The 23,994-nt window shown below is 36.6% G+C and overlaps 2 protein-coding genes across 14 annotated transcripts in view; one reads left to right on the top strand and one right to left on the bottom strand.

Moving 5' to 3' along the window:
* The window catches only part of LOC145520800 (uncharacterized), a 319,869-nt gene that overhangs the window by 145,247 nt on the left and 150,628 nt on the right, over nucleotides 1-23,994 (bottom strand). The gene's annotated exons all lie outside the window — the stretch shown is intronic.
* Nucleotides 1-23,994, top strand: part of CNTN6 (contactin 6) — a 236,222-nt gene that overhangs the window by 146,501 nt on the left and 65,727 nt on the right. For both annotated transcript variants that reach the window (XM_081528229.1, XM_081528230.1), the window contains 4 exons: nucleotides 5,670-5,854; nucleotides 11,507-11,643; nucleotides 13,245-13,374; nucleotides 15,508-15,658. In XM_081528229.1, coding sequence (XP_081384355.1) covers nucleotides 5,670-5,854; nucleotides 11,507-11,643; nucleotides 13,245-13,374; nucleotides 15,508-15,658 — 603 coding nt within the window. The remainder of the gene's footprint in view (nucleotides 1-5,669; nucleotides 5,855-11,506; nucleotides 11,644-13,244; nucleotides 13,375-15,507; nucleotides 15,659-23,994) is intronic.

Genomic DNA, 23,994 nt, shown 5'->3' with positions numbered 1-23,994 from the left:
AAAGGTAATTAGGATTGTTAGCAGCTTCCAGCTAAATATTAAACTGAGATGACATATGGACACCATCTGTCACAAGCCTGGTACATAGTAAGCACTCAATTAATGGTTATTACTATTCATAAATAAATGCTTAGCTTTCTCACAAAGCATTTTTTTTTCCTCTTTGGCGAATGTTGTCTAATTACTTTCCTCCCTACCACAATGGTCCTAGATGATTTGTCAAGTTGAAAAAAAAAAAAAAAGGGTTTTACAACAAAGCATGCTATAGCTCACTTGAGAGATCCCTGCTCTCATGATAAGGAAATGAACATGACAGTATGACCAGAGGCATTATCTTCTTAGCAGGCAGTCTATCAAACAGGCAGAAGCGGGGCATTTACTTCTAGAGACATACATGCGTGCTTGTGCACCCATTTCATGTCCAGTATGGAGATCTGATTTTAGCTTATGCATGATTCATAAATCAATTTATGTTAAATGCCTAGTCATACAGAGTTCTTAAAGGAGACTAGAAAACAAATAAACATAAGCTAGGGTTCTTATTTTGAAATGATAACAATAATATAATGATTTTATATTATTTTTAAAGTCATTAACACAAAAAATACTGTTTCATGTGTTTTACATGGTGTTAAATGTGTGAAATGTATTATATTAATACCATTTAATCTTCACTATAATCCTGTGAAGTATATACTAGTACTAAGCCCTATTCTCAGCTTCCTGGGTAGCTCAGCAGATAAAGATTCTGCCTGCAAAGCAGGAGACCCTGGTTAAATTCCTGGGTTGGGAAGATCTACTGGAGAAGGGATAGGCTACCCACCCTGTATTCTTGGGCTTCCCTGGTGGCTCAGATGGTAAAGAATCTGCCTGCAGTGAGGGAGAGCTGCATTTGATCCCTGGGTTGGGAATATCCCCTGGAGGAGGGCATGGAAACCCACTCTAGTATTCTGGCCTAGAGAATCCCCATGGGCATAGGAGTCTGGCGGGCTACAGTCCATGGGGTCACAAAGAGTCGGATATGACTGAGTGACTAAGCACAGCACTGAGTGACTAAGCCCTATGCTATAAATGAGAAAGTTTATGTTATAAATGTACAATAAAATATAGCTGATAAGTTTAAGAATTACACTCTGCTCTGTACTCTATATATAGTATTCTAATAGCTTTGCTATTAATAGTAGCATCAGTATTAGTATTTCATTGCTTACATAGAATCGTATATCTTGGAAAATTTAGCTTACATTTGAAATTGAACTCACTACTAATATAATTTCATCTTTTGTTGATTTTAGTTCTTCCCACACACTGTCCACTTGGGATGGCTTCAGAAAAGAAAGAGGGTGAGAAATCTAAAGCAATTAATTGTCAACTACTAATTGGCACTTGCCTTTGGCACTTGCCATCTACCTCTACAAGGATTAAATAATGTGTTGCTGTAGCTACTGACTTTCAATATCCCCTGAAAGGAGTTCAGGGTAGAGAGCAGAAATGAGGTAACCTGTGCTCTGGGAAAAACTGGCAGAACAGGTCTTTAGATAGCTAGATATTTTCAGGAGCTGATTTTATGAGCCCAATTCTTATATCCTCTGATATCTAGAAAAGCCCTAAAATTCATCATGATGATGACTGCTCCTCATGACTAGAAGAAGCCTTTTGCAAAAAATATGTGCTTTACTGAACATACTTTCCCTTCACCAAAATCATATATATATATTGATCTTTTTCCCTACCTCTTTGGAACAGTTTCTCAGAAACTTGCTGTCTCCCTGGCTATAATCCTTATTTTGTACCAATAAAACATAAGTCACAATTGCCACGTGGTTCATTCTTTTAAAATCTACATCATTTACATCATTTACTGTCTTCATAAGACGTGCCCAGACTAAATGGGAACTTTTCATTAAAATGAACGTGCATTTTTATGTAATCTATGCTTTACAGTTATTCTCCCTGACTCTATAGCTCACATGACCAGTAGTAATCAAGAGGCTCCTGACATTCATATTTTGTAGTGACATAACAAATCTGAAAAAAACTTTAACATTGAATTAGTATCTGCAAAATCATATAAAATTTGAATTTTCTCCCATTAGAAATTTTCACATGAAATGCAGCCATAAAATGCACTTGATAAGACTCAATTAAAAAAAAATGTTTGAGTGACTGTTTTTGATAGTTTAGCTGCTCTGAGAATTCTAAAATATCCAGAGTGTAAAATAAAATATTCTAAATAAATCTACTAATACCATGTCATACAATTCAATCACACAGATAGAAAATATCTTAACAGCTTTTTAACCCAGGCATTCAGCCTATTTCTCAAGTCTTTTTTAAAATGAAAGTAGCAGGTAAACTATGCAAATAGGCATAAGGCAAAAAATGACTATTGACCAACAGATATATTTGAGGGTTTTTTTTTTTTTTTTTTTTTTGGCATTGACACGATTTAATATAGGCATGTGAAGAATTCCAAGTTACCTTTCTTTGCGTTAGCTTTGGTTTTCAAACACACTGTCTCCATTTCGTTGGAAATTGTTGCCTAAAAGTGCCAAGTATATATCCTAACATCTGAGGAAAACTAGTGACAAAAGATCCTGTCTTTAATAGCTCTTTCAAAGGCAGTCCCAGAATTGATCTAGCTGTCTCTGATTGTGTTGTCTTAGTTACCATAGTTGACCCACCATGGTGGCCACAAAACACCAATGTCTAATGGTAAGACCTGAGTCTCGTGCTCACTCCTGCATCCAGATGTGCATGCAGGCATGCTTAGCTGTGTCTGACTCTTTGCAATCCCATAGACTGTACAACCTGTCAGGCTCGTCTGTTGATAGAATTTTCCAGGCAAGAATACTGGGGTGGGTTGCCATTTCCTGTTCCAGGGGATCTTCCCAACCCAGGGATAAAATCCGTGTCTCCTGCATTGACAGGCGGACTCATCATCACTGAGCCACCTGGGAAGTCCCAAGAGGTGCAGTCCATCCACTTCAAATCAGATGGACTAAAGATAGGAAGCACTGGGTTTTCCAAAGAAAATAAAAATGCACACACAAAAACAAACATATGTCCAATGCAGACTGAGAATACAGCAGTCTAATTCTTCAGTCCTTCTTCAAAATTGGAAGCTCTTATGTTAGAAACCAGTACACTGAAACGTACAACTTTCTCCATAGTTGAGTGGTTTATTAGACAAGGTGTATTACTCTAAACATAATTGAGGTAAGAAAAACAAGCATCTATCTAGAGGATGTTCTTTAAGTGAGAAACTTAAATATCTCTTAAATATCTCTACATTTTTTGCCTTCTACTATAATTTTGACCCTATAGAGCATTGTTCTTAAAATATATTTCACAATCATGATTTTTCATAAGGATTATACTGCTCAGTTTTTGGTCTTACATGCCATTAACGTTCACTTTCACAGAATATCATTTTTATGTGTGTCTATTGGCTATATAGAAGTACCATACTGAGAAGTATTTAAAGGTCCCTTACAGTTGGTATTGTAATTAAAGTATACTGTTCAATTACTGGTTCAGAGATATAGATAAATAGGTTAAAAATTGACTCCTGTCTTCACAGTTAAATAAAGAGCATGACATAACAATGGGAAAATATTCAGCCTTTACTGATTTTTTTTCTGAATGTTTTAGGTTAAAACCTTTTTTAGTTGAATGTTTTGCATGTATTTCTCATAAACCTCAGAGATACACTACCACAAAAAGATAAAGAATCATGGATTCAGATAAATATCAGAGCCTCTATTTATTATTCTCTTTGTAAATACATTTTCTTAGAATTTTTTCTATTACAAGAGTAATAGATGCTTATTGTAGAAAAATAATGGAAAAATTGAGATAAGCAGAAAAAGGAAAATAAAAGGCAGTTATATCCTCACCACCTGTAGATACTAAATTTTCATGTTCACATATGCACTGTATGTATTTTTAAAAATTGGATAACACTGCCTCAGACTTGGTGAAGATCTTTATCAGTGAATAAACTTTCTTTTAGAAATTTGTTTTAGAATAATTATTTAGAACTTGTAGTTTTGTATTTAATAAAATGAATGAATAAGAAAACTAGCTACATGAGGTTACTTGTTGGTAGGAATATGCTGTTTTACTAAAATGTCAACCTAAAGTTATAATGTCAAGGCTTTTTCAAAGGACAAAAACAAAACTTATTAAAATTATGATTTTTGTATTTAATTAAAATTCAAGTTGTATTTGTCACTGTATGCTAATTCTGAGAAAAAAATAGACAAATCAAACAATGACTGGTGAGTATTCTTTCTGTGAAATATGTGTGAGTACATTTATGACTTTCTACACAGTGTATATCTTTGATTCGCACATCAGGATCCTCATTGTAGGCCAATGAAAACTTCTTGAGGCTTCCACAATTTTGTTGCTTTATTTGAAGCCTCTACTGAATCATCACCAGTTATCTGTGGTTGTTATGGCTCAGATTCTATAGATCTTTATTTGTCAACCACTTTGTATATGATTGGGTGGTTCTCCTACATTATTTTTGTGGACTTGGAAAAAGTCCTGCATCTTCTACAAAGTTTATAATTTGGTTTTGCAAAATGATTTACTATTATTAAGCTGAACATTTAGAACAGAAATTATTTAAGCACCTGAAAATCTATAAGGGAATGAAAAATTATTTGAAAATAAGAAAGGAAAGATGTTGGTGCTAATAGATTGGGGTTGATTTTTAAGATGATTAATTTATTAGGGAATATTTTCTGGTTAGAACTTTATTTATAGCCTACATTTTCATTACATTCTATTATATCTATATAAGTAAGGCCTTCTTCACCATGAATTTCTAAATTCATCTCTATTGTTTGACACTTAGATTCATATATTATAAAATGTATTTTTTTCTTTTGCTGTTTAAAAAGGTAATCATATCAGACAAAATATATTACATAAAAGATACTAAGGTAAATTCCTATAATAAAGGAATTGTTCACACATTCTTTCTGAAAAGAGACAAAGTACAATGCAAAGATTTTTTTTTATGTTATTAAAAAAAATGTGTATAAATAATACATTCTTTTGAGGATAGCAGATTCTATACTCCCAGTTCATTTGGGTCTGTTATATAGTACTGATCTCCTTTGATAATCTAGCTCACCATTCATGTATGTCTTCAGTTACCTATTAGTACCAATTTAGCTACAGAGGAATCTGAGTTTTTGCCTTAGAATCTGTAAATATAGAAAGAACTTGCCTCCTCTTAAATATCACATCCTCACAGAATTTCCTGACCTTCATATTTAAATCGATACAATCCTGTTACTATCCCTGCACCCTCTTTCCTTTGTTTCAGTTATTGCAATTTACAAATCTGATTTTTATATTGGTTTATTGTCTGTTTCCCCCCAGTGTGTGAGCAACATGAGGACAGAAAACATGCTTAGTCATCAATTTATTCCCTGATCCTATTACTGTGACTTGCTCATGGCAGGCACTTAATAAACTATTAAAATTGCTGGATGAATGAATGGCAAATGACTGCATAGTCTGAAAACTAGTCACAGTGTAGTATATTGACTGATATTTTTCCTTGAGAGTTAAGCTTAAGGAATTCTTATTTTATCCTGCTGTTGTAAAGACTAAACCATCTTCTATTCTAATGAGGTATAACTGTTTAGTCCCATCCCTGATATTAGTTGGAGGAGGTTGGATGGAAGTCCATTGCCGGGGAAAGTCAAATACAGCAAATCCCAAGCTATCCTTGAAATCCCGAACTTTCAACAGGAAGATGAAGGCTTCTATGAGTGTATTGCAAGTAACCTTCGAGGAAGAAACCTTGCAAAGGGTCAACTCATTTTCTATGGTGAGCTAATAGAATTTCAAAAAGTATATGAAATATTTGGTGATATTCTTCATAGTAAATAGTGAAAGTGTTTAGCATGTTGTGGGCAAGTGACACAGGAGAAATAGAGAAGACACATTTCCAGGTAAGGATGCTTAATTCAATGATTAGCCGATGGGAATGACCATTTTTAAAACATGGCTTTAATTTCAGCATAGTCTATGCATGTTATTGCTTATTATAATTTCCTTTGAAATATCAGCAGTGTCGTGTTAAAAGCCATAGAAGTTTATAACACAAAGTAAAATGGAATTCAATATATTTCCCTTAATATGTTCAGCAACACTCTGTGACAATCTTAATGATAATCCCAAGCAGAACTTACAAAAGGAGGAGAAAATGTCAGGAGAAGCACAATACTTATGGTGGTTTTCAGAACTTGTTTATATTTCCCAGGATTGTCTACACATATGTAGATAAGAGAAAAATAAACTCATTACTTCATTTAAAAATATATTTGCCTCAGTTATCAGAATCTCTCATGGACTTAAGAGAGATGATAAAAACATATATTTTCTAATGTTTGTCCTTGTGTCTTCTTTCATCCAGGCCCAAATACACATTTCCATGAAGTGCACTTTTTTTGGACATCAAATAAACCATAAAATACACCTCAGGATTGTCAAAATGCTTGCTGCCTTTAAAATATTCTTAACTTAGCTATGTTTAATACCTCTGTACTAGAAGACTTTAAAATCTGTATTTATACATGGCCAAAAGTCATTTTCTGTGTGACATGTTTCTATGTGAAACATTTATAATCAATAATCAAGTAATTGGAAGAAAACTATATATTTCAATAACTAAAAGTTCTAAGGTATTGTAATTACCTAGAAGGTAGGCTAATTGAGTTTATACATGTGTTCTCAGTCACCCAGTCATGTCCAACTCTTTGTAATCCCATGGACGGTAGCGTGCCTGGCTCCTCTGTCCATGGAATTCTCCAGGAAGAATACTGGAGTGGGTTGCCATTTCCTCCTCACGGGGTCTTCCTGATCCAGGGATCAAACCCTTCTCTCTTGCATTTCCTGCATTGGACGGCAGATTCTTTACCACTGAGCCACTTCAGAAGCTGTCAATTGAGTTTATACACATATTCTTTCGATAGCTCCTGTTTTTTAATCCAAAGTCTCTGGACTCTGGCATTCTTTTGTGAATAAAATTGTGAGGATGTAACTGGGAGTTTTTTTAGGAGCAGCACAGTATTACACAGGCTTTGGCTAATAGGTATGCCATTTTTCTACTGAACAGACAAATACATAGATAAGAAAAAAAATTAACCATAAAATTGAGGTCTCTCTAAACTGGAAATCAATAATAAAGTACTTTCTCCCACATTGATAAAGCAACTGCTAGCTTGCATAGAAAATTTTACAAATATTAATTCACATAATTTTTATAGCAATAAAATGTAGAAATAATTTTCAGTGATATTATAGGTAATTAATCTTTGATGAATTGAACAAGATCTCAAATAATGTTTGCTAGATCTGAGATTAGAACCTTGAACAATCTTCTGAAACGAGATTCTGCCCAGTCTACCATAGCTCTTCAACCTGGACATCTAAGTCTATTCACAAGACCTATGGAAGTGAAAGTGAAAGTCGTTCAGTCGTGTCCAACTCTTTGCGACCCCATGGACTATACAGCCCATGGAATTGTCCATGCCAGAATACTGGAGTGGGTAGCCTTTCCCTTCTCCAGGGGTTCTTCCCAAACCAGGGATCAAACCCAGGTCTCCCACACTGCAGGCGGATTCTTTACCAGCTGAGCCATGAGGGAAGCCCAAGAATACTGGAGTGGATTCCTTCTCCAGCAGATCTTCCCAACTCAGGAATAGAAGCTGCAGTGCAGGCAGATTCTTTCCAACTGTGTTATCAGGGAGTCCCCACATGACCTATTCAGTTCAGTTCAGTCGCTCAGTCGTGTCCAACTCTTTGCGACCCCATGAGCCGCAGCACGCCAGGCCTCCCTGTCCATCACCAACTCCCGGAGTCCACCCAAACCCATATCCATTGAGTCGGTGATGCCATCCAACCATCTCATCTTCTGTCGTCCCCTTCTCCTGCCCTCAATCTTTCTCAGCATCAGGGTCTTTTCCAGTGAGTTAGCTCTTTGCATCAGGTGGCCAAAGTACTGGAGTTTCAGCTTAAACATCAGTCCTTCCAATGAACACCCAGGATTGATCTCCTTTAGGATGGACTGGTTGGAACTCCTTGCAGTCCAAGGGACTCTCAAGAGTCTTCTCCAACACCACACTTCAAAAGCATCAATTCTTCGGCGCTCAGCTTTCTTTACAGTCCAACTCTCACATCCATACATAACCATTGGAAAAACCATAGCCTTGACTAGACAGACCTTTGTTGACAAAGTGATGTCTCTGCTTTTTAATACGCTATCTAGATTGGTCATAACTTTCCTTCCAAGGAGCAAGCATCTTTTCATTTCATGGCTGCAATCACCATCTGCAGTGATTTTGGATTATCACAACCAAATTGGCCATTTAAGAAGTACAAATGGTCTTTGTGGGAGAATAATGAGTAATTGGTCAATAAGACAAAATAATGCTTCTTGTTCACTTATTTAGTTGTCAATATGCTCTCAAAGGGCATCCTAGGTGGTGCTAGTGGAAAAGAATCTGCCTGCCAATGCAGGAGATATAAGAAACCCAGGTTCAATCTCTGAGTAGGGAAGATCCCCTGGAGGAGAGTATGGCAACCCACTCCAATATTCTGGCCTGGAGAATCCCATCAACAGAGAAGCCTGATGGGCTGTAGTCCATTAGGGCTGCAAAGACTCAGACATAATTGAAGCAACATAGCACACACACATGCACACATATTTCCAAAGGAGAAGAGAATTGATTCAATTACTTGAGAATCGAAAAATACCTGAAAATTTCAAGTTAAGAGTCTCTCAGTCCATTATGTTGCTATGTTTAAGTTATAATTCAGAATTCTATCCATTTATATTGGGCCCTCATCTGGCAACCCACTCCAGAATTCTTGCCTGGAAAATTCCATGGACGGAGTAGCCTGGCGGGCTACAGTCCATGGGGTCACAAAGAGTCGGACATGACTGAGTGACTGAGCACAAATACACAACCTCTAAAATATGTTTAGAAAGTATTATTATCATTATAAATAATGGTGCACATTCAGAGGAGTTAAGTGAATTACACAACCATTGAGAGGGCGAAATAAGTAACAATACACAAGCCTATATGGTAGACTTGAAATACTAAGCCTTTTTTTTTTCAGGTAGTTCGTACTTAGTTGGAACTACATGTAGTTGAAGATTTAAGTTTGTTCTTTGGAATCCTAAGCATCCAAAGAATGTACACATTAAAAAAATAAATAAAGCTTAAAATTACAGCTATTGCACTAAGCAACAAACCATATATATATATATATATATATACATGTATATATATATATATATCTGAAACTCCTGTAAGCTATGTGGATTTTATGTGTGCATGCATTTTTTCTCCCAGATGAAATGTATAATAAGGCAATTTCTAAACAAGTATCTACAAATTATAAATTTTTAAAATATTAAATAGAAATATGATTCAATTTAATCAATACACTCACTTCTTCTAAGTGTTGCCATCCATTATCCCTCAAGGTTGTGAAAAGCGTGTTCTGTAACTGGAGGTTGCCTTGATTTCCACAGGAGTTAATCTTGGCTTACTTTTCACCACAGTGGGACATCATGATTGCTTCTTCTCCTTGACTAGCTCCCTGAAGGAACTTCTCTTTTAGTGCAAGCAGATGTTACAGTGGAAAAACCTTGAAAGTCAGATATACTTGTACATCATTTCAAAGACCCTCAGTACCACTTACTCCAACCACTGCTGCAGTGATCACCTCTGCCACCATATTTTGCAGATGTAGCCTGACAGAGTCCTATCTCAGGTGGCACAACAGGCCATCTTGTTTCCTGCTCCAGTTTTCTTTGGCCCCTTCTAGAACCGACTCAAAATTAAGCACACACAACCTGAATGTGCTAATAGTTAATACCTACACTGCCCTTGAATGACTGTAGACAAGAACCAATTTATAAATGTTTCTTCTTTCTCTCCTGGGCAGGCAGTTATAGAGATTCCTTATACATTCACAGAGGATGGGTAACAATCATCTCTGCGTGCTCAGTTGTATCTGACTCTTTGTGAACCTATGGACCCTAGCCCACCAGGCTCCTCTGTCCATGGGATTCTCCAGGCAAGAATACTGGAATGGGTTGCCATGCCCTCCTCCAGGGAGTCTTCCCAACCCAGGGATTGAACCCACATCTCATGTCCCCTGCATTGGTAGGCGGGTTCTTTACCACTAGCGCCACTTGGTGGTCAACTCAATAACTCATTCTTGCATTGACTCTCTCCTTCCCTGTTGATTCTCCCTTTTCCTGACAACTTACCCTTGGCCAGCACTCCCAAACAAACACAAACATGTGACTACTTTCTGTGTACAAAATCAGGCTTCTCTTTTCTAATGTCTCGTTGTAAGCTGGGAAAGACTGAAGGCAAAAGGAGAAGAAGGTATCAGAGGATGAGATGAGTAGATAGCATCACCAACTCAATGGACATGAATTTGAGTAAACTCTGGGAGCTAGTGAAGGACAGGGAAGTGTGGCGTGCTGCAGTCCATGGAGTCTCAAAGAGATAGACACAACCAAGCAACTGAACAGCAACTTCTTGATAAGGTTACCTAACACCTATACAAAAAGTCCTCTACAAAAGTTTGGAGGGAGAATTAAGTGCAATTATACAGGCAGCTCATCCACTCCAACATATCTAGAACAGACCTAAACAAAGGAGAGGGATTAAATGGCAAATCCAGAGAGTTTTCTATCATCATTACAGAAGAAATAATAATTTCAAAGAATTTATTTTATACACACCTGTTTCCCTGAATGTTAGTAAGGCTAATACTACCTTATACTTAAATAGCATTTCAACATCAATTATATCAGTTGCTTTTTGCTTCAGAACTATGTTGAACTTTCTCAGATTAGAAAATAAGGTTTGGAAAACTTATGCCTAGAATTAAAGTTATATGCTTAACCTTCATACAACTCTAAAAGTTACCATTCCCTGTCAAGAATCATACCCAGGGAAAAACAACTTGATTAAAATCTGCTAAAATGTGATGAGGCTGATATCTGTTTTGTGGTTCAAACTATTGAATTGTAATTATATTGGATATAGATACAATTATTTTAGTTAGTTCAATCTAAATATACTTAATGGCCTTTTGCCCACAGAGGGTTCAGATTTGATATATGTTTTCTAACTTGACCTATATACTAATATCTAATATGGAATTATCCTTTAGCCTTGTTCCCACAGCGCCAAAATTGTTATACAAGTGCAGCAAAGTGATAGATGGCAAATATCAATCTTATGCAAAAAGCCCACTGATATTTACAACAGAGTTTCTATTGTCCCACTTTGGGGGTCCTGTATTTCCCCTCCCTCAAATCATGAGTACAGTATTACTAGACCCAGTTAACTTTGTCCTTCTGATTTCTATAGTCCTTGGAATGCAGCATAATGTCTTGGTTAACTGATCTTTGCTAAACAGTTGCTCTTGTCTCTTTTTGAAACAGCCCCTCCAGAATGGGAACAAAAAATCCAAAATACATACTTGTCTATCTATGACAGCTTACTTTGGGAATGCAAAGCCAGTGGAAAGCCAGACCCTTGGTACACTTGGTTAAAGAATGGTGAACGCCTCAATCCGGAGGTAAGTAGCTATGGTGATATTAAACTTTCACCTACTCTGCTAGGGAAATTTTATTACTAACAGCAACAATTAATGTTTCTGGAATGTTTAGTAGGTGATAGGAAATGTAGTATAATCTTTACATATCCTAATTTATTTAATACTTAAACTCAAAGTGGCTATTAAAATTATCCCCATTATTCAAATGAGAAATCTACGGGTAGAGAACACAACTTGTACAAAGTCACACTTACTCAGTGATTGATCTATATTCAGATGATATCATTATCATCAACAACATCCACTGGACTCTCATATGAGCCAGGCCCTGTGTTAAATATTTTCCACACATTATTTAATGGCATCCTTATGACAGTTTTACGAGAAAGATATGATTATTATTTGTATAGTGAAAAAAAATTGTTTCAGAGGGCTTAAGTCTATTTGTCCAAGGTCACAGAGCAGCTAGTAAATGTTGGCGTTGGTATTCTAACCATAATCTGTCTGAATTCAGAACCCAAGCTCTCAGTCATCACCCAGAAACTTGGTTTTTATGAAAGCTAATAGCTGTCTCTAAACCTAGAAAAGTGGAGAACTGAGGCAGTTATCCACATTTTTCAAATTAAAGCACACTTTACAATATATAGAAAATGAGACATTTATTTTTCCCATCAAATTAGCCTAATAACTGTCAGTTCACCATTCTACTTTGCACTTAGTTAGAGACACAGGCTCAGTTAGAGACACAAAGAATATCTGCTGTGTAGAACCTGAATAGAATGCTGTTCTTTGTTTCAGCTTAATTGGAATTTAATTTCTGCATCCTTTTTGCAAACAACATTCCCTGTGTCCTCCAGCCTACTTTCACTATCTTTAGAGATGGTGATAGGTACCATGAAATATTTAAAGTTATATTTACCCTATTAAACTATTTTATTCTATACATTCAAAATTGTACCCAAAATGGGACTCTGTAACAGACTTTGTATGTTTAAGTATGTTTAAGCATACTTCATAGTGCACTGCAGGAAATAATTTAGCTTATTCAATTTACATACTCAATTAGAAAATTATTGAGTCATCATATTTTAATTTTTTAAGACTTTATGATGGAAAGCCATGGAAATTCGCTAGTCACTCTATCCATGTCTAACATTATTGTCAACTATGTTTTCTGAAAAAACTGAAATGGTAGAGTATTCCAAATTATTTTATATACTGCATAACATAAAGGTAGTTCAGTTGCTCAGGCGTGTCTGACACTTTGAGACTCCATGGACTGCAGCACGTCAGACCTCCCTACCATAATCAACTCCCAGAGTTTACTCAAACTCATGTCCTTAGAGTCAGTGATCCCATCCAACCATCTCATACCTTCTATGCAGAAAAATGCCAATTTTCAAAGAAATGAGGTAACATAAAATAAACTAACCACTAAAATTATGTTAAGAATATTTCCATTGTTTTTTAAAGTCCAGAAAGCTGCCCGGGATCTTGAAGTATATTAATTTCATTTTCAGAAGCAACAGGTCTCATACCCCAATAGCTCATAGATATGCACAAATGTTAAGAGAATGCTTACATTAACGCACTAGCATCTTATGTGACTTTTCTTTTATTAGGAAAGAATTCAAATAGAAAACGGGACACTCATCATAACTATGCTGAATGTGTCAGATTCTGGTATCTACCAATGTGCTGCAGAAAACAAATATCAGATAATTTATGCAAATGCAGAGTTGAAAGTATTAGGTAAGTCATTCATTTATAGCCAAAAAATTCAAACTGACATTTTAGCAAGCTATGATTATATGTAATATGAATCCAATGTCTCTGTAAATTAGAAATTGCTTTTCCTTAAAATAATGAGAAATGTCTAAATTAGCTTCTAAAATATGCAAAGTGGGAATTATTACTCTGCTTTGGGTGATGTGGTAACACATCAGGGCTTGCAGGAACCCACTATTGGGTGCAACCAAACCAGAGGTGGCTCCCCCAAAGTTGATCCCAGCATGAGATTTTTGAATACAACTCAAAAAGCACCTATTAGGAATGTTTTCAGCTACAAATAAGAAAAGAAAATCCTAATTTACAGACTTAAACAGAGATTTATTTTATCTCAACAAGACCTTCAGGCTTTCCAGGTGGCTCAGTGTAAAGAATCTCTCTGCCAATATGGGTTCAATCCAAGCGTCAGGAGGAGCCCCTGGAGGAGGGCATGGCAACCCACTCCAGTATTCTTGCCTGGAGAATCCCACAGACAGAGAAGCCTGGCAGGCTACAGTCCATGGGGTCACAAAGGGTCAGACATGACTGAAGTGATTTAGCACACACATATGCACAAGAACTTTGTGGGCGATGAGGGGGTGGTGGGTAGCTGAGCAAGAGCACTGTGACTTGATGATCTTTAAACTTTTTCCTCATGCTTGTAGCCTCCTGGATCCAAGATGAGTGCTGTAGCTACAGAAATCAAGTCCAAACTGAAAGCCGAAGAAGAGAGAGGGACAGCCACTATCATTAGAAAAGCAAAATTTCCCTGCATCCTTACATCAAACTCCTTTTATGTAATTAGCTAGAATCCTGTCATGTGACCACTCAGATCTCAATGGTAGCTGGGAAATAAGCCCCTATAGTGGAAAATGTTGAGACAGAAGCAGTTTGAGGATGATATTCTGGGGCAGTCAGACAGTAGAGTTGTCACCATAAATGACTCAGTGATGTCTTTCATCCTGAGACTTCCTTAACAGTATAAACACAGGAGATGAGAGGAGGAATCAACTAAAAAGGCAAAGTTTCATAAGTCTATGGGTGATGGGCATTGATCCATTTGTTTCTTCATTCAGTTATCATTTATTGAATATTTATTGTTTTTTAAGCCCTGAAAACAGAACTTTCTTTTTTTTTTTTTTTTTTTTTTTTATAAATTTATTTATTTTAGTTGGGGGCTAATTACTTTACAATATTGTAATAGTTTTTGCCATACATTGACATGAATCAGCCATGGGCTGGACACACAGGTTCCCACAGGCGTGGAGCTGGGAAAGGACTTGGATGTATCCCCAGGCAGTCTAATTATTTATTACTGTTATGAACTGGTATTTGTTCAAGATTTATTTAGTGAGGACAGAGTTGAAAATGACAAAGACTGTTTTTTTTTTTTTCTGTTGTTGCTGTTAAATTTTCTAATCAGCCTGCCTCCTTCAATTGAAGGCAGACTATTTCCATTTTTCCAGTTAATGGTATGCCTAAAGAAATCTGAAATAATAATAATGATTTATTTAAAAGATATTTTCTTTGTGTGTGCGTGCGCTCTCTCTCTCTCTATATATATATATACATATATATATATATATATTCACATTCAGCATTATTATCTAGTCTAAAATAGATTTAGTGATTTTCCTAATCAGGGTTAAAATTTCAATTTCTTTCTCTTGTGAAACCATCTTCACCCTCTTTGTTATAAATACTCACCGTCTTTATTATAAATACTATCAAAAATGTGACCTTTTGTAACTTGCTTCCTCCCTTACTCCAGCTTGCTTTTGTTATCTCAATGACCATTACCAAAACAAAAATAAATTACATTTAGTGAGCAAATAATTTGTGCCAGTTGGTATTTAACCTTCTTTACCGAATGTTATCTTATTCAAGACCCAGACTAACTGACTGAGGTAATGTCTATTGCCATCTTCATTTTACAAATGGAAACAGTGACTCCAAAATGCCAAGTCCACAATTTCTCCAAAACACCTTGAGCAAAGTAGCTTCAAAAAGAGGTTTTTTTTATAGACATTAGATTCTATCTAGGATACTGCATCACTTCTTCAGTTACAACATGTTGATTAGATGAGTAATTGAATAATTCTGTGATTTCGTTTTTAGCCTCAGCTCCTGATTTCTCCAAAAATCCCCTTAAAAAATATTCAGTTGTTCAAGTTGGTGGGGATATTGTGATCGAATGCAAACCAAATGCTTTCCCCAGGGCCACTATTTCCTGGAAAAGAGGACTAGAGAGCCTGAGACAAAGCAAAAGGTAAACAAGCCTCCTTTCTTTTAATAATTTAAATATTTTGTAATATAATATCTTCCAGATTTCAGGGTTTACTAGGTTTTCTAAAATTCTCTCTTTTATGGTAAACTTGCAACTGTGTATCTGGAGATCTGAACATTTTCACATGATGGTATAAACAAAAGGAATTTACAAGGCTATGAACTGTTTGTATAATTTGGCTGCAATATTTCCAGTGCATGTGCTTGTAATAGATATATTTTAAGAAATCCTTTAAGACCTTTTTTCTATATTCAGTTTGAAGTCTTTTTCCTGACTCAGCCTGCTGAGAAAACAGTGAGAAGAGCATTACACAAAGGAAACAGACATTCATACTCACACACCTGGTGTTGTGGTCTTTAAATAGTCACACAGGTGTTCACCCCATGACAAAATGAATTCACCACATGAAAAAAAAAAATGTAGAGAGGTTCCTGTAGAGAAAGAAGAGAGGTTTCCTCCTATTATGGATGTGGTTGAGAAATCCTGGATCAGTACTGGCAAGTTCTCTGGGAGAGTTTTGACAGCACAAAACAGGTGTTTTTCTCTACTTACAACACATTTCATTCCATTGTGCTGTAGAACCAATCAGAGTTGATTGGACTACAGTTCCAACTCTAATTTAAGGACCCACGTGTGTTTCTATGTGGTCAGATACACAATAAGGTGCTACTATGAATTAGCCACGGTGCTGACGGTATGAAAATAGTTTCATAGGCACTTCTGCAGCATCATATGTGTCACAAAGTCATATACATACCGGGCAGGTAACATAAATAACAAGATACGCTAGGTAAAAGAAAAGACAGCCCAATTGTAGTGGAAAAAAAAAAAATGACAATCTGTCAATCTCAAAAGCCTGTGAAGGAGTGGAAAGTGAATTCTACACCTAAAAGGTATAGTCACAAATCTGAATTCAGTCAAATGCTGTTTTATGGGAAGAACTCTATAAACATTTCAGGAAAAGCTAGAAATTTCAATTTTGGCATTGAAACTTCTGGGCCAGAAAAAACATCCATAGGATGGTTAAAGGGACACTGTTTTGTCATTTCTGATCTCAGATTGCATTTGTGGTCAGGAAGAGAGAAAAGTAGGTTAAAACAAGCAAATAAACAGTGTTGATTGTGTAGAATGCTCTCACTGTTATATCTCTCACTGAGGCCCTGCACACTCTCTCCTGACAAGAAAGAGAAAGCTCTTTCGAAGGCACTCTTTCTTTTCCTCTTCTGTCTCCCAGGGACTCTGTAGCCCAGAACTGAAGCTTTTCCCCAGAGAGGGATCCTGTCAAATTTATTCTTGTATGCCCTGTGCCTTGGCATAGAACCTAAACTCAGTAAATATCTGCAGAATGAATGAATGTTTCCAAAAGGATGAATATGTGAGGCATTACCAGCTTCAAAGAATGGCTATTCTGGGAGGAAATGCCTCAGCACATAAGAACAGATGCTATGAAAAGAAAGGTGAAAAAGATGAAAGGAAAGCTGGTGCCTGCCCCAGTTGGTCTCCTTTCCTTCTAGACTACCTGCGAGACTGCAACAAGCACTCCCAACAGATCAGGATGTGCATCCTCTTTAAATGTTTTCTCTTTCACTCCTCAATCCTAATCAAGGTTTAAATGCACTGCTATAGAACAGGAAAACTCAAGAGAATCACATAGCCTCAAACACAGGCTCTGTACTGAGCATTGGGATAAATTGCTTAGCTCTGCTTCATTTACTAAAGTGACTGTAAGTTTTCACCTAAAGAGCAAGAATGACTACTGTTTACCCTCCATAACCTTTAAAGATCTGAATGCAAGTAAGTGTGTTGGGAAGAGGAAAAAAGGGAGAAGGGAGAAGATTTGGATGAAGGTAAAAAAATGAGAGAGAGAGAAAGCTTTGTAGGGTACAAGGGAAACTGCTTTTTAAAACAGCTTTTCAGATTTGTTTTACTTGTATAGAGGATGAATTTGGGAGCCTTTTGGCCCCAGAACAGTTACTAATATTTATGTCAGATTCAGCCTTGTCTCACTGGGATTAAAAGAACGGTCCATGTGATTTTTATGTACAGACCTATCTTTCATGATTCTATTCACTCACTGCTTTAGAATTTCATTACATGTTTCAACAAAAGAAAACAAACAAAATTATCTTCTGAATATGCATCCTAAAAAGTTGAAAAAAATCAAGCCCCAGTAGAGTACAACAATTACAGATGGGTATCTCTGCCAGGTATAGATGACCTTAAGCAGTATCTTGCAAAGGTCACACACAGCCAGTTCTGTGAGACTTTGTGTCTCTGAAGGCTTCCTATCCTGTCCTTGCTTCTATTGTCTTCTGAGAGGACTGGTTTCATTAAGACCAAGACTTCACGTAGCTTATTGAGAAATGCAGCACCTATGCTTCTATTTGTGTTGACTGGATGGCCTTTCAGTAGTTTTATCATGGGGATTTTCAAACAGGCTTCAGGCAAAAATTAGAATGAAGTCAGAAAAAGAAAAACATCATACATTAATGCATACATGCAGAATCTATAAAAAAAATCGGCACAGATGGTACAGATGAACCTACTTACAGGGAAGAAATGGAGATGCAGACATAGAGAATGGACTTGTGGACACTGCAGGGGAAGAAGAGGGGGGATGAATTCAGAGAGTAGCAGTGATGTAGATACACTACTATGTGTAAAATAGGTAAGTAGTGGAAAGCTGCTGTGTAACACAGGGAGCCTGGTTTGGGTGGAATGTGGGGGTGGGAGGGAGGTTCAAGAGGGAGGGGATATATGGCTGATTCACATTCATGTTGCTGTACAGCAGAAACTAACACAACACAGGAATGCAATTATATTTCAATAGAAAAATATTAAAAAAGAAAAAAGAAAGGAAAGAAGGAAGGGAGGAAGGAAAGAAGGAGGAAGGAAAGAAAGGGCATAACTATTTACTACTGTAGAGGTGGTATGGTACAGTGAAGACATAGCTCAACCTCTATTCAGTCCTAATTGTACCATAATTTGGAGTAAGTCCATGTCCTTGTTAGGCCTCTATACATAAAATGGATTAGAAGTATCCCATCTTCCTAAAAGACAATAGAGAGCAAAGCGGTCTCTTCAAGACCATTCAGGTCTAAGCTTGATTTTTTCTTTTATAGGTTTGATCTGAGCCACTAGAGGGTAACTGAATCTTTTCCCCATGATCTTTTCTCCTTCTCAAATCAGCAACACCAGGACAACCCCAGGTCTTAGCAAAGTAACTGCATTCAGCTTGTAAATAGCTACCACACAGCAAGAATACTTTGGTGAGGAGAATAAAAGAGTATCTAATGTCACACACTATTTCTTATAACATTTGCCATATATGAATAAAAGTTATTTGACTTATAGTCTGTGAATACATTTGAACATTGAGTGTGCTCACACATGTGTGTATATATTAATATGTGTGTACCACAGGGTTAGTCATAATTTCTAAAACTAATGAAATTAATTATGCTAGGAGACAGAGACCTAGTCCATTTTCCAAATTTTATAGGGCCAGATCACAAACTCAAACACAGAATAATGAATCTTAGTACACACTTTTTAATGCCACATCAGCTTGAATATTATATCTAAATAATATACATAATTCCTATCCTTTCATACTTCTGTTAAAGCATGATATAACTGTACACACAGGAAGATTAAAAGAGTCAGATATAGAAAACAGCTTAAATGACTTCAAGTAGGAACCGTTTTTAGTTCTTGACCTTGGAAATACCTGTGTGGAGAAATGCATGTTTTTAGTCTCTGTTTTAAAACTTCTATACCATCCTACTTTGAAATTTCATTGTCGCTATACTTGCTTCCAATAGTGTAGCTATCTATCTAGAGACGATTGAAAGGATTCTAAAGAAATCTATCCAAAGTAACCTTACTCTATGGCTTACTTTTTAAAAAAATGGTGGCAATATACATTTTTTGAAAATTTCTGCCAGTATCACATGAATCGAGACAGCATACAGCTTATAGCTAATGTAAAACTTAGACCTGATGCTCAATCTGCCTTCTCTGTTTCCAAAACTTTTCCTTTGTACAAATGATGGAGAACACACTCAAACTCTTTATTTTTTGAAACCTATTGTCACATGATTTTTACTGAAATTCATATGTTGATAATTCAGATCAAGCGATATTTCTGAATATGGTTTGCACTTCTTATTGTCCTATGTGTCACAACTGAAGTCTTGACTATTTTAAGAGTTCCATCTTTACCAGTGTCTCGATTTATGGCTAGCTGTCAGAGAAGAAAAGTTTTCTTCCAACTAAAAATAGGCAGAGCCCTAAGGCTGCCTGATATCCTGCTAGAAATGTATAGTCATACTCTATCTATCTCATTCTTTCTGGAGCTACCAATCATTTAGAAACAGCAATGAAATTGAAGAGAAGCAATGGTATATTCCTCAGGAAGAAACTGGAGTGTATTGTTAAGAGCTCCTTGCTGGGAGTCAGAAAACAGGGTTCCAATTCTATCATTGATAAGGGGCCTGACCTTGGGTAAAACCACTAGCCTACTCTTTATTTTTATTTTATTTTTTTTAAATTAAGGTCACTGTTCTTGTATTTATTTAAAATTAAATAATTAAAAAAAAAGTAACAGAAATACTTAACATGCTACCCACATAGTGACTGCCAGAATAGAGATTATATTTTAGAAATCAACGCAAGACATTAGCCTGGAAGGTTGAAATTGCAGATTCTATCATACTCAAAATTTTATACATACTTTACTGATTTGTTTAGGTGACCAAATGATTGTGCCAAACATGGTGATTGCTGTGAGTTGTCAAATTAGCTCAAGTGACCTGGTTAGATGGATTCAGAGATTATAGAGGGCCCTGGTATCTAGACTTAAGCATCACTGAGTACTAGGCACCATTCATTAAGTCACCATTATGGACCTAGCACCCAGCACAAACCTGGAACACAACAGATATCCAATACATATTTTCTACTTTGCTAAATCAATGAAAGCTAAAATTCACTTTATTTTGTGTCTACCTGAACTAAGAGATTTTTACAGTTAAACAAAAAATGTATTTAATAATTAATAGGCCCAAAACGTGTTCATTCATTCATTCTGTAAATATTTAATGAGCAACAATTATACCTCAAATTCTATGGTAGGTGCTGTGGATAAGTTTTAAGTAGCCGACTACATGATGCATAATATCCCACCATAAGAAAGTGTTTTCCTTTTCAGTTATTTGGAGTCAGAAGATCTGATTTCTGTTCTGAACTCTACTTCTCACTTAGCTGATAATTCTAGTAAGTCCTTTAATTTAACCAACCGGTCCTCAGTTAATTCATTAAAAAAAAATTGGAGAAAATAATAGTTGTCTTACTCTTGCAGCTGTGTGACTCAAATGACACAGAATGAGTGAAAAGGATGGATGATCTGTCTATACTCTGTTACCACTGGCTGCATGTATTGCTGTTATCCCAACCTTTATGCAAATCCAAGTTACACATTCTTACCTCCACCAGCCAAGGGAAAAACTTGGCTGGAAGTTTTCACCACAGGAAGTCAAGATGAATACAGATGAAGCTTATCTCTGCAAGGCATTCTGAGGCAACTGAGGGAATCAATTCCACATCTGCTAAGTTTGATTAATCACTTCTTTTTTGCCTTGTGGATCCACTTAGCAAGTGAACTGACAGAAATCAAAGGCCTAGATTTATCTCCTTATCCCCAGTGACTGCTGGCTACCTGTGCAGGGATCACCTCATGAATTTAATAGAAGACGTAGGGAATGTGAACTTTATGGACCAACAGCTCAAAGTTGTCCTCTGACAGGCAGCATACAAAAAGATGCCTAAATCACCTGAGATTTTGTCAGAGTGAATATATACTCTTTGAACAACAAAAACAAAGAGATGGACTGATTTTTCCTATTATCAAAAGAATAATAATTGAATTAATAAGTAACACACCATACTGCTTCTTCATTTTCCTAAAAAACATCTACCATATTTCTCTCTCATTTCATAGGAAGAAGTAAAGTAAAATCCAGCTATATGTTAAATTGCTACTAATAATGAAAATAACTATTTTAAGCATGTCCATAAGCCAGTCAGTATACATGCTTTTCATATTTTTCAAAAAAACAAAGCACAGTTTGTTTGTTTGTTTGTTTTTCATATTCAGATACATTTCTAAGGTGTATCTGAATACACCTTCAGCCACAGAGTATACAGTTACGTTTGTACTAGTTTTACCCTTGTAATCTCAAAAGCTGAATACAAAGGACACTTTGAAATTCACAGGGAATCAAACTCACTCAGACATAGAGATTCTGCCGCTACCCCTAAACAACTGGTTTCAGGATGTGGTCACAGTCCATAAACTTAAAACAAGAGGACTGTTGGATCTTTTGGAACCAATTTCATGACTTCTTTCCACTCAGATATATATGTGTGTGTGTGTGCCCATGTATGTATATGTGTATATATATACACACACACACACACACACACACACACACATACTTCAAAAAGATCTTATGAAATCACGGATTTTGTGATTTCTCCTACAGTAATGATACCATTAAAACCTTCACGGCTCTGAGCATTTCACAAAATGCTTGCATCCCGTGGCAAGGTATGAACCCATAAGTTGGTATGGAATCTAGTAGTGATGCTTATTCAATAGTTTTGCCGCAATCTGGTAGGCCCACTCCATTTCCATCTGCATGACACTTCAACTCGTAAGGTCTCTTTCCTAGACACAATAGAGATTTTTGGGAGTCTGAGGAGAGCTGAAAGAGGTCAAGGAAGGAGTAAAGAGGGGAAGCAGAAATGAGGGACAAGAGATGAGGAGGAAGAAGGATGAGATCCCATTCTCTGTGCTGAGAGAGAATTGATCATTATTGAGCAAGTCACTTGATCTTTCGTCTCTTCATGGATAAAAAGGTGACCTTGGGAGAACCTATTTGAAAGTCCTTAGCATAGTGACATAGAAAAGGAACAGAATTAAAAATGAGTCTTTTTTCATTCTTTTTCTTGCTAAGCCACCAGGACAAAGTAGTTCCAGAGTTACAAACAGTGACAGAACCTGTTGCCTAACACTTTGTTATCACTCCACTTTCTCCTTGGAGCTTTGTCACAAGCATCTTACCTTGTAAATCAGCCTGCCTGATTGTAAAGAAGCCACTTATATGATGCTCCCTCCCTTTTTGACCCTTTTCTATATATCTTCTCCAGTGGCACATTGTTAAAAAATTTGTCTGCCTATGCAGGAAATGCAAGAGACACGGGTTTGATCCCTGGGTGAGGAATATTCCCTGAAAAAGGAATGGCTACCCACTCCAGTATTCATGTCTGGGAAATTCCATGGACAGAGAAGCCTGGCAGGCTACAGTCCATGGGATGGCAAAGAGTTGGAGAAGGCTGAGTAACTGAGCACACAGTATGCATGTATCTTTCAGTAACTGCTTTCTAAATCACCATTATTCTTCCTTTCTTTTTAAACTTTTATTCCCAATCATTCAGTCTTAAAATATCCCCTCCACACACACTTTTTTTAATACAACTTTAGCCAAAATGTAGCAACTGATAAATAGGCTTTCCTATCCCTTACTCCTTGCAGAGCTTCCTAATGGAACAAGCAAACAAATCTCATTTTATTTTGTATCATCAACTACTTAATGTAATACTGCTTAGTACATCAGGTAGCATGAGTATCAAACAGGCAAATGAACCATATGTTCCCATGTTTAAGGAAGAATGACAGTCTGCATAATGCTAGGCTTATTACAATCTCCCTTCTGTGCTGCTTCTTTGTAATAAAATTTTAAATTGTTCATACTCAACTCCTGAGAGCCTTGTTAAGGTGAGCCTTTCCAAGGGAATACATGCTGAAGATGTCAAGAGCCATCTGATACTCTTGCCTATGTCACGCAAAGATGTAACAAGCTAAAATCCTATGTGTGCCCATGTCACTCTTGCCCTATATTTTCCCTCTTGCCATCCAGTCTTCTTTCCTTAATCCTCACTGGCCTCCACTGGCCTGGAGCACTGACCCTTTAGCACAATGTTTATAGAACCACCTGCCTGCCATGGTCTGAAAAAGCTCCAGTTCATTAAAGATGTAAAGCCTGCCTTTAAACCCAACCTGTCCAGCTCTGTATGTACTGTTTTACTCTACTGTCTTGCTTAGACTACCGTTGCTTTAGTTCCCTATTTAAAATAGGGAAATGTTTTAATGATGGGTAACAACATCATGTGGATTTAAGCCAAAGGTAAATATAGCAAAGAAGTTCCACAAATAAATAGCATCCTATAAATTCTTGTACTAGAAGCTATCACTG

This window comes from Giraffa tippelskirchi, chromosome 9 (assembly GCF_054371585.1).
Source record: "Giraffa tippelskirchi isolate mGirTip1 chromosome 9, T2T-mGirTip1v1.2.pri, whole genome shotgun sequence".
NCBI classification, from domain to species: domain Eukaryota; kingdom Metazoa; phylum Chordata; class Mammalia; order Artiodactyla; family Giraffidae; genus Giraffa; species Giraffa tippelskirchi.
Note: the sequence above shows the minus strand (reverse complement) of the source record. Positions and strands in the feature narration are given on the sequence as shown.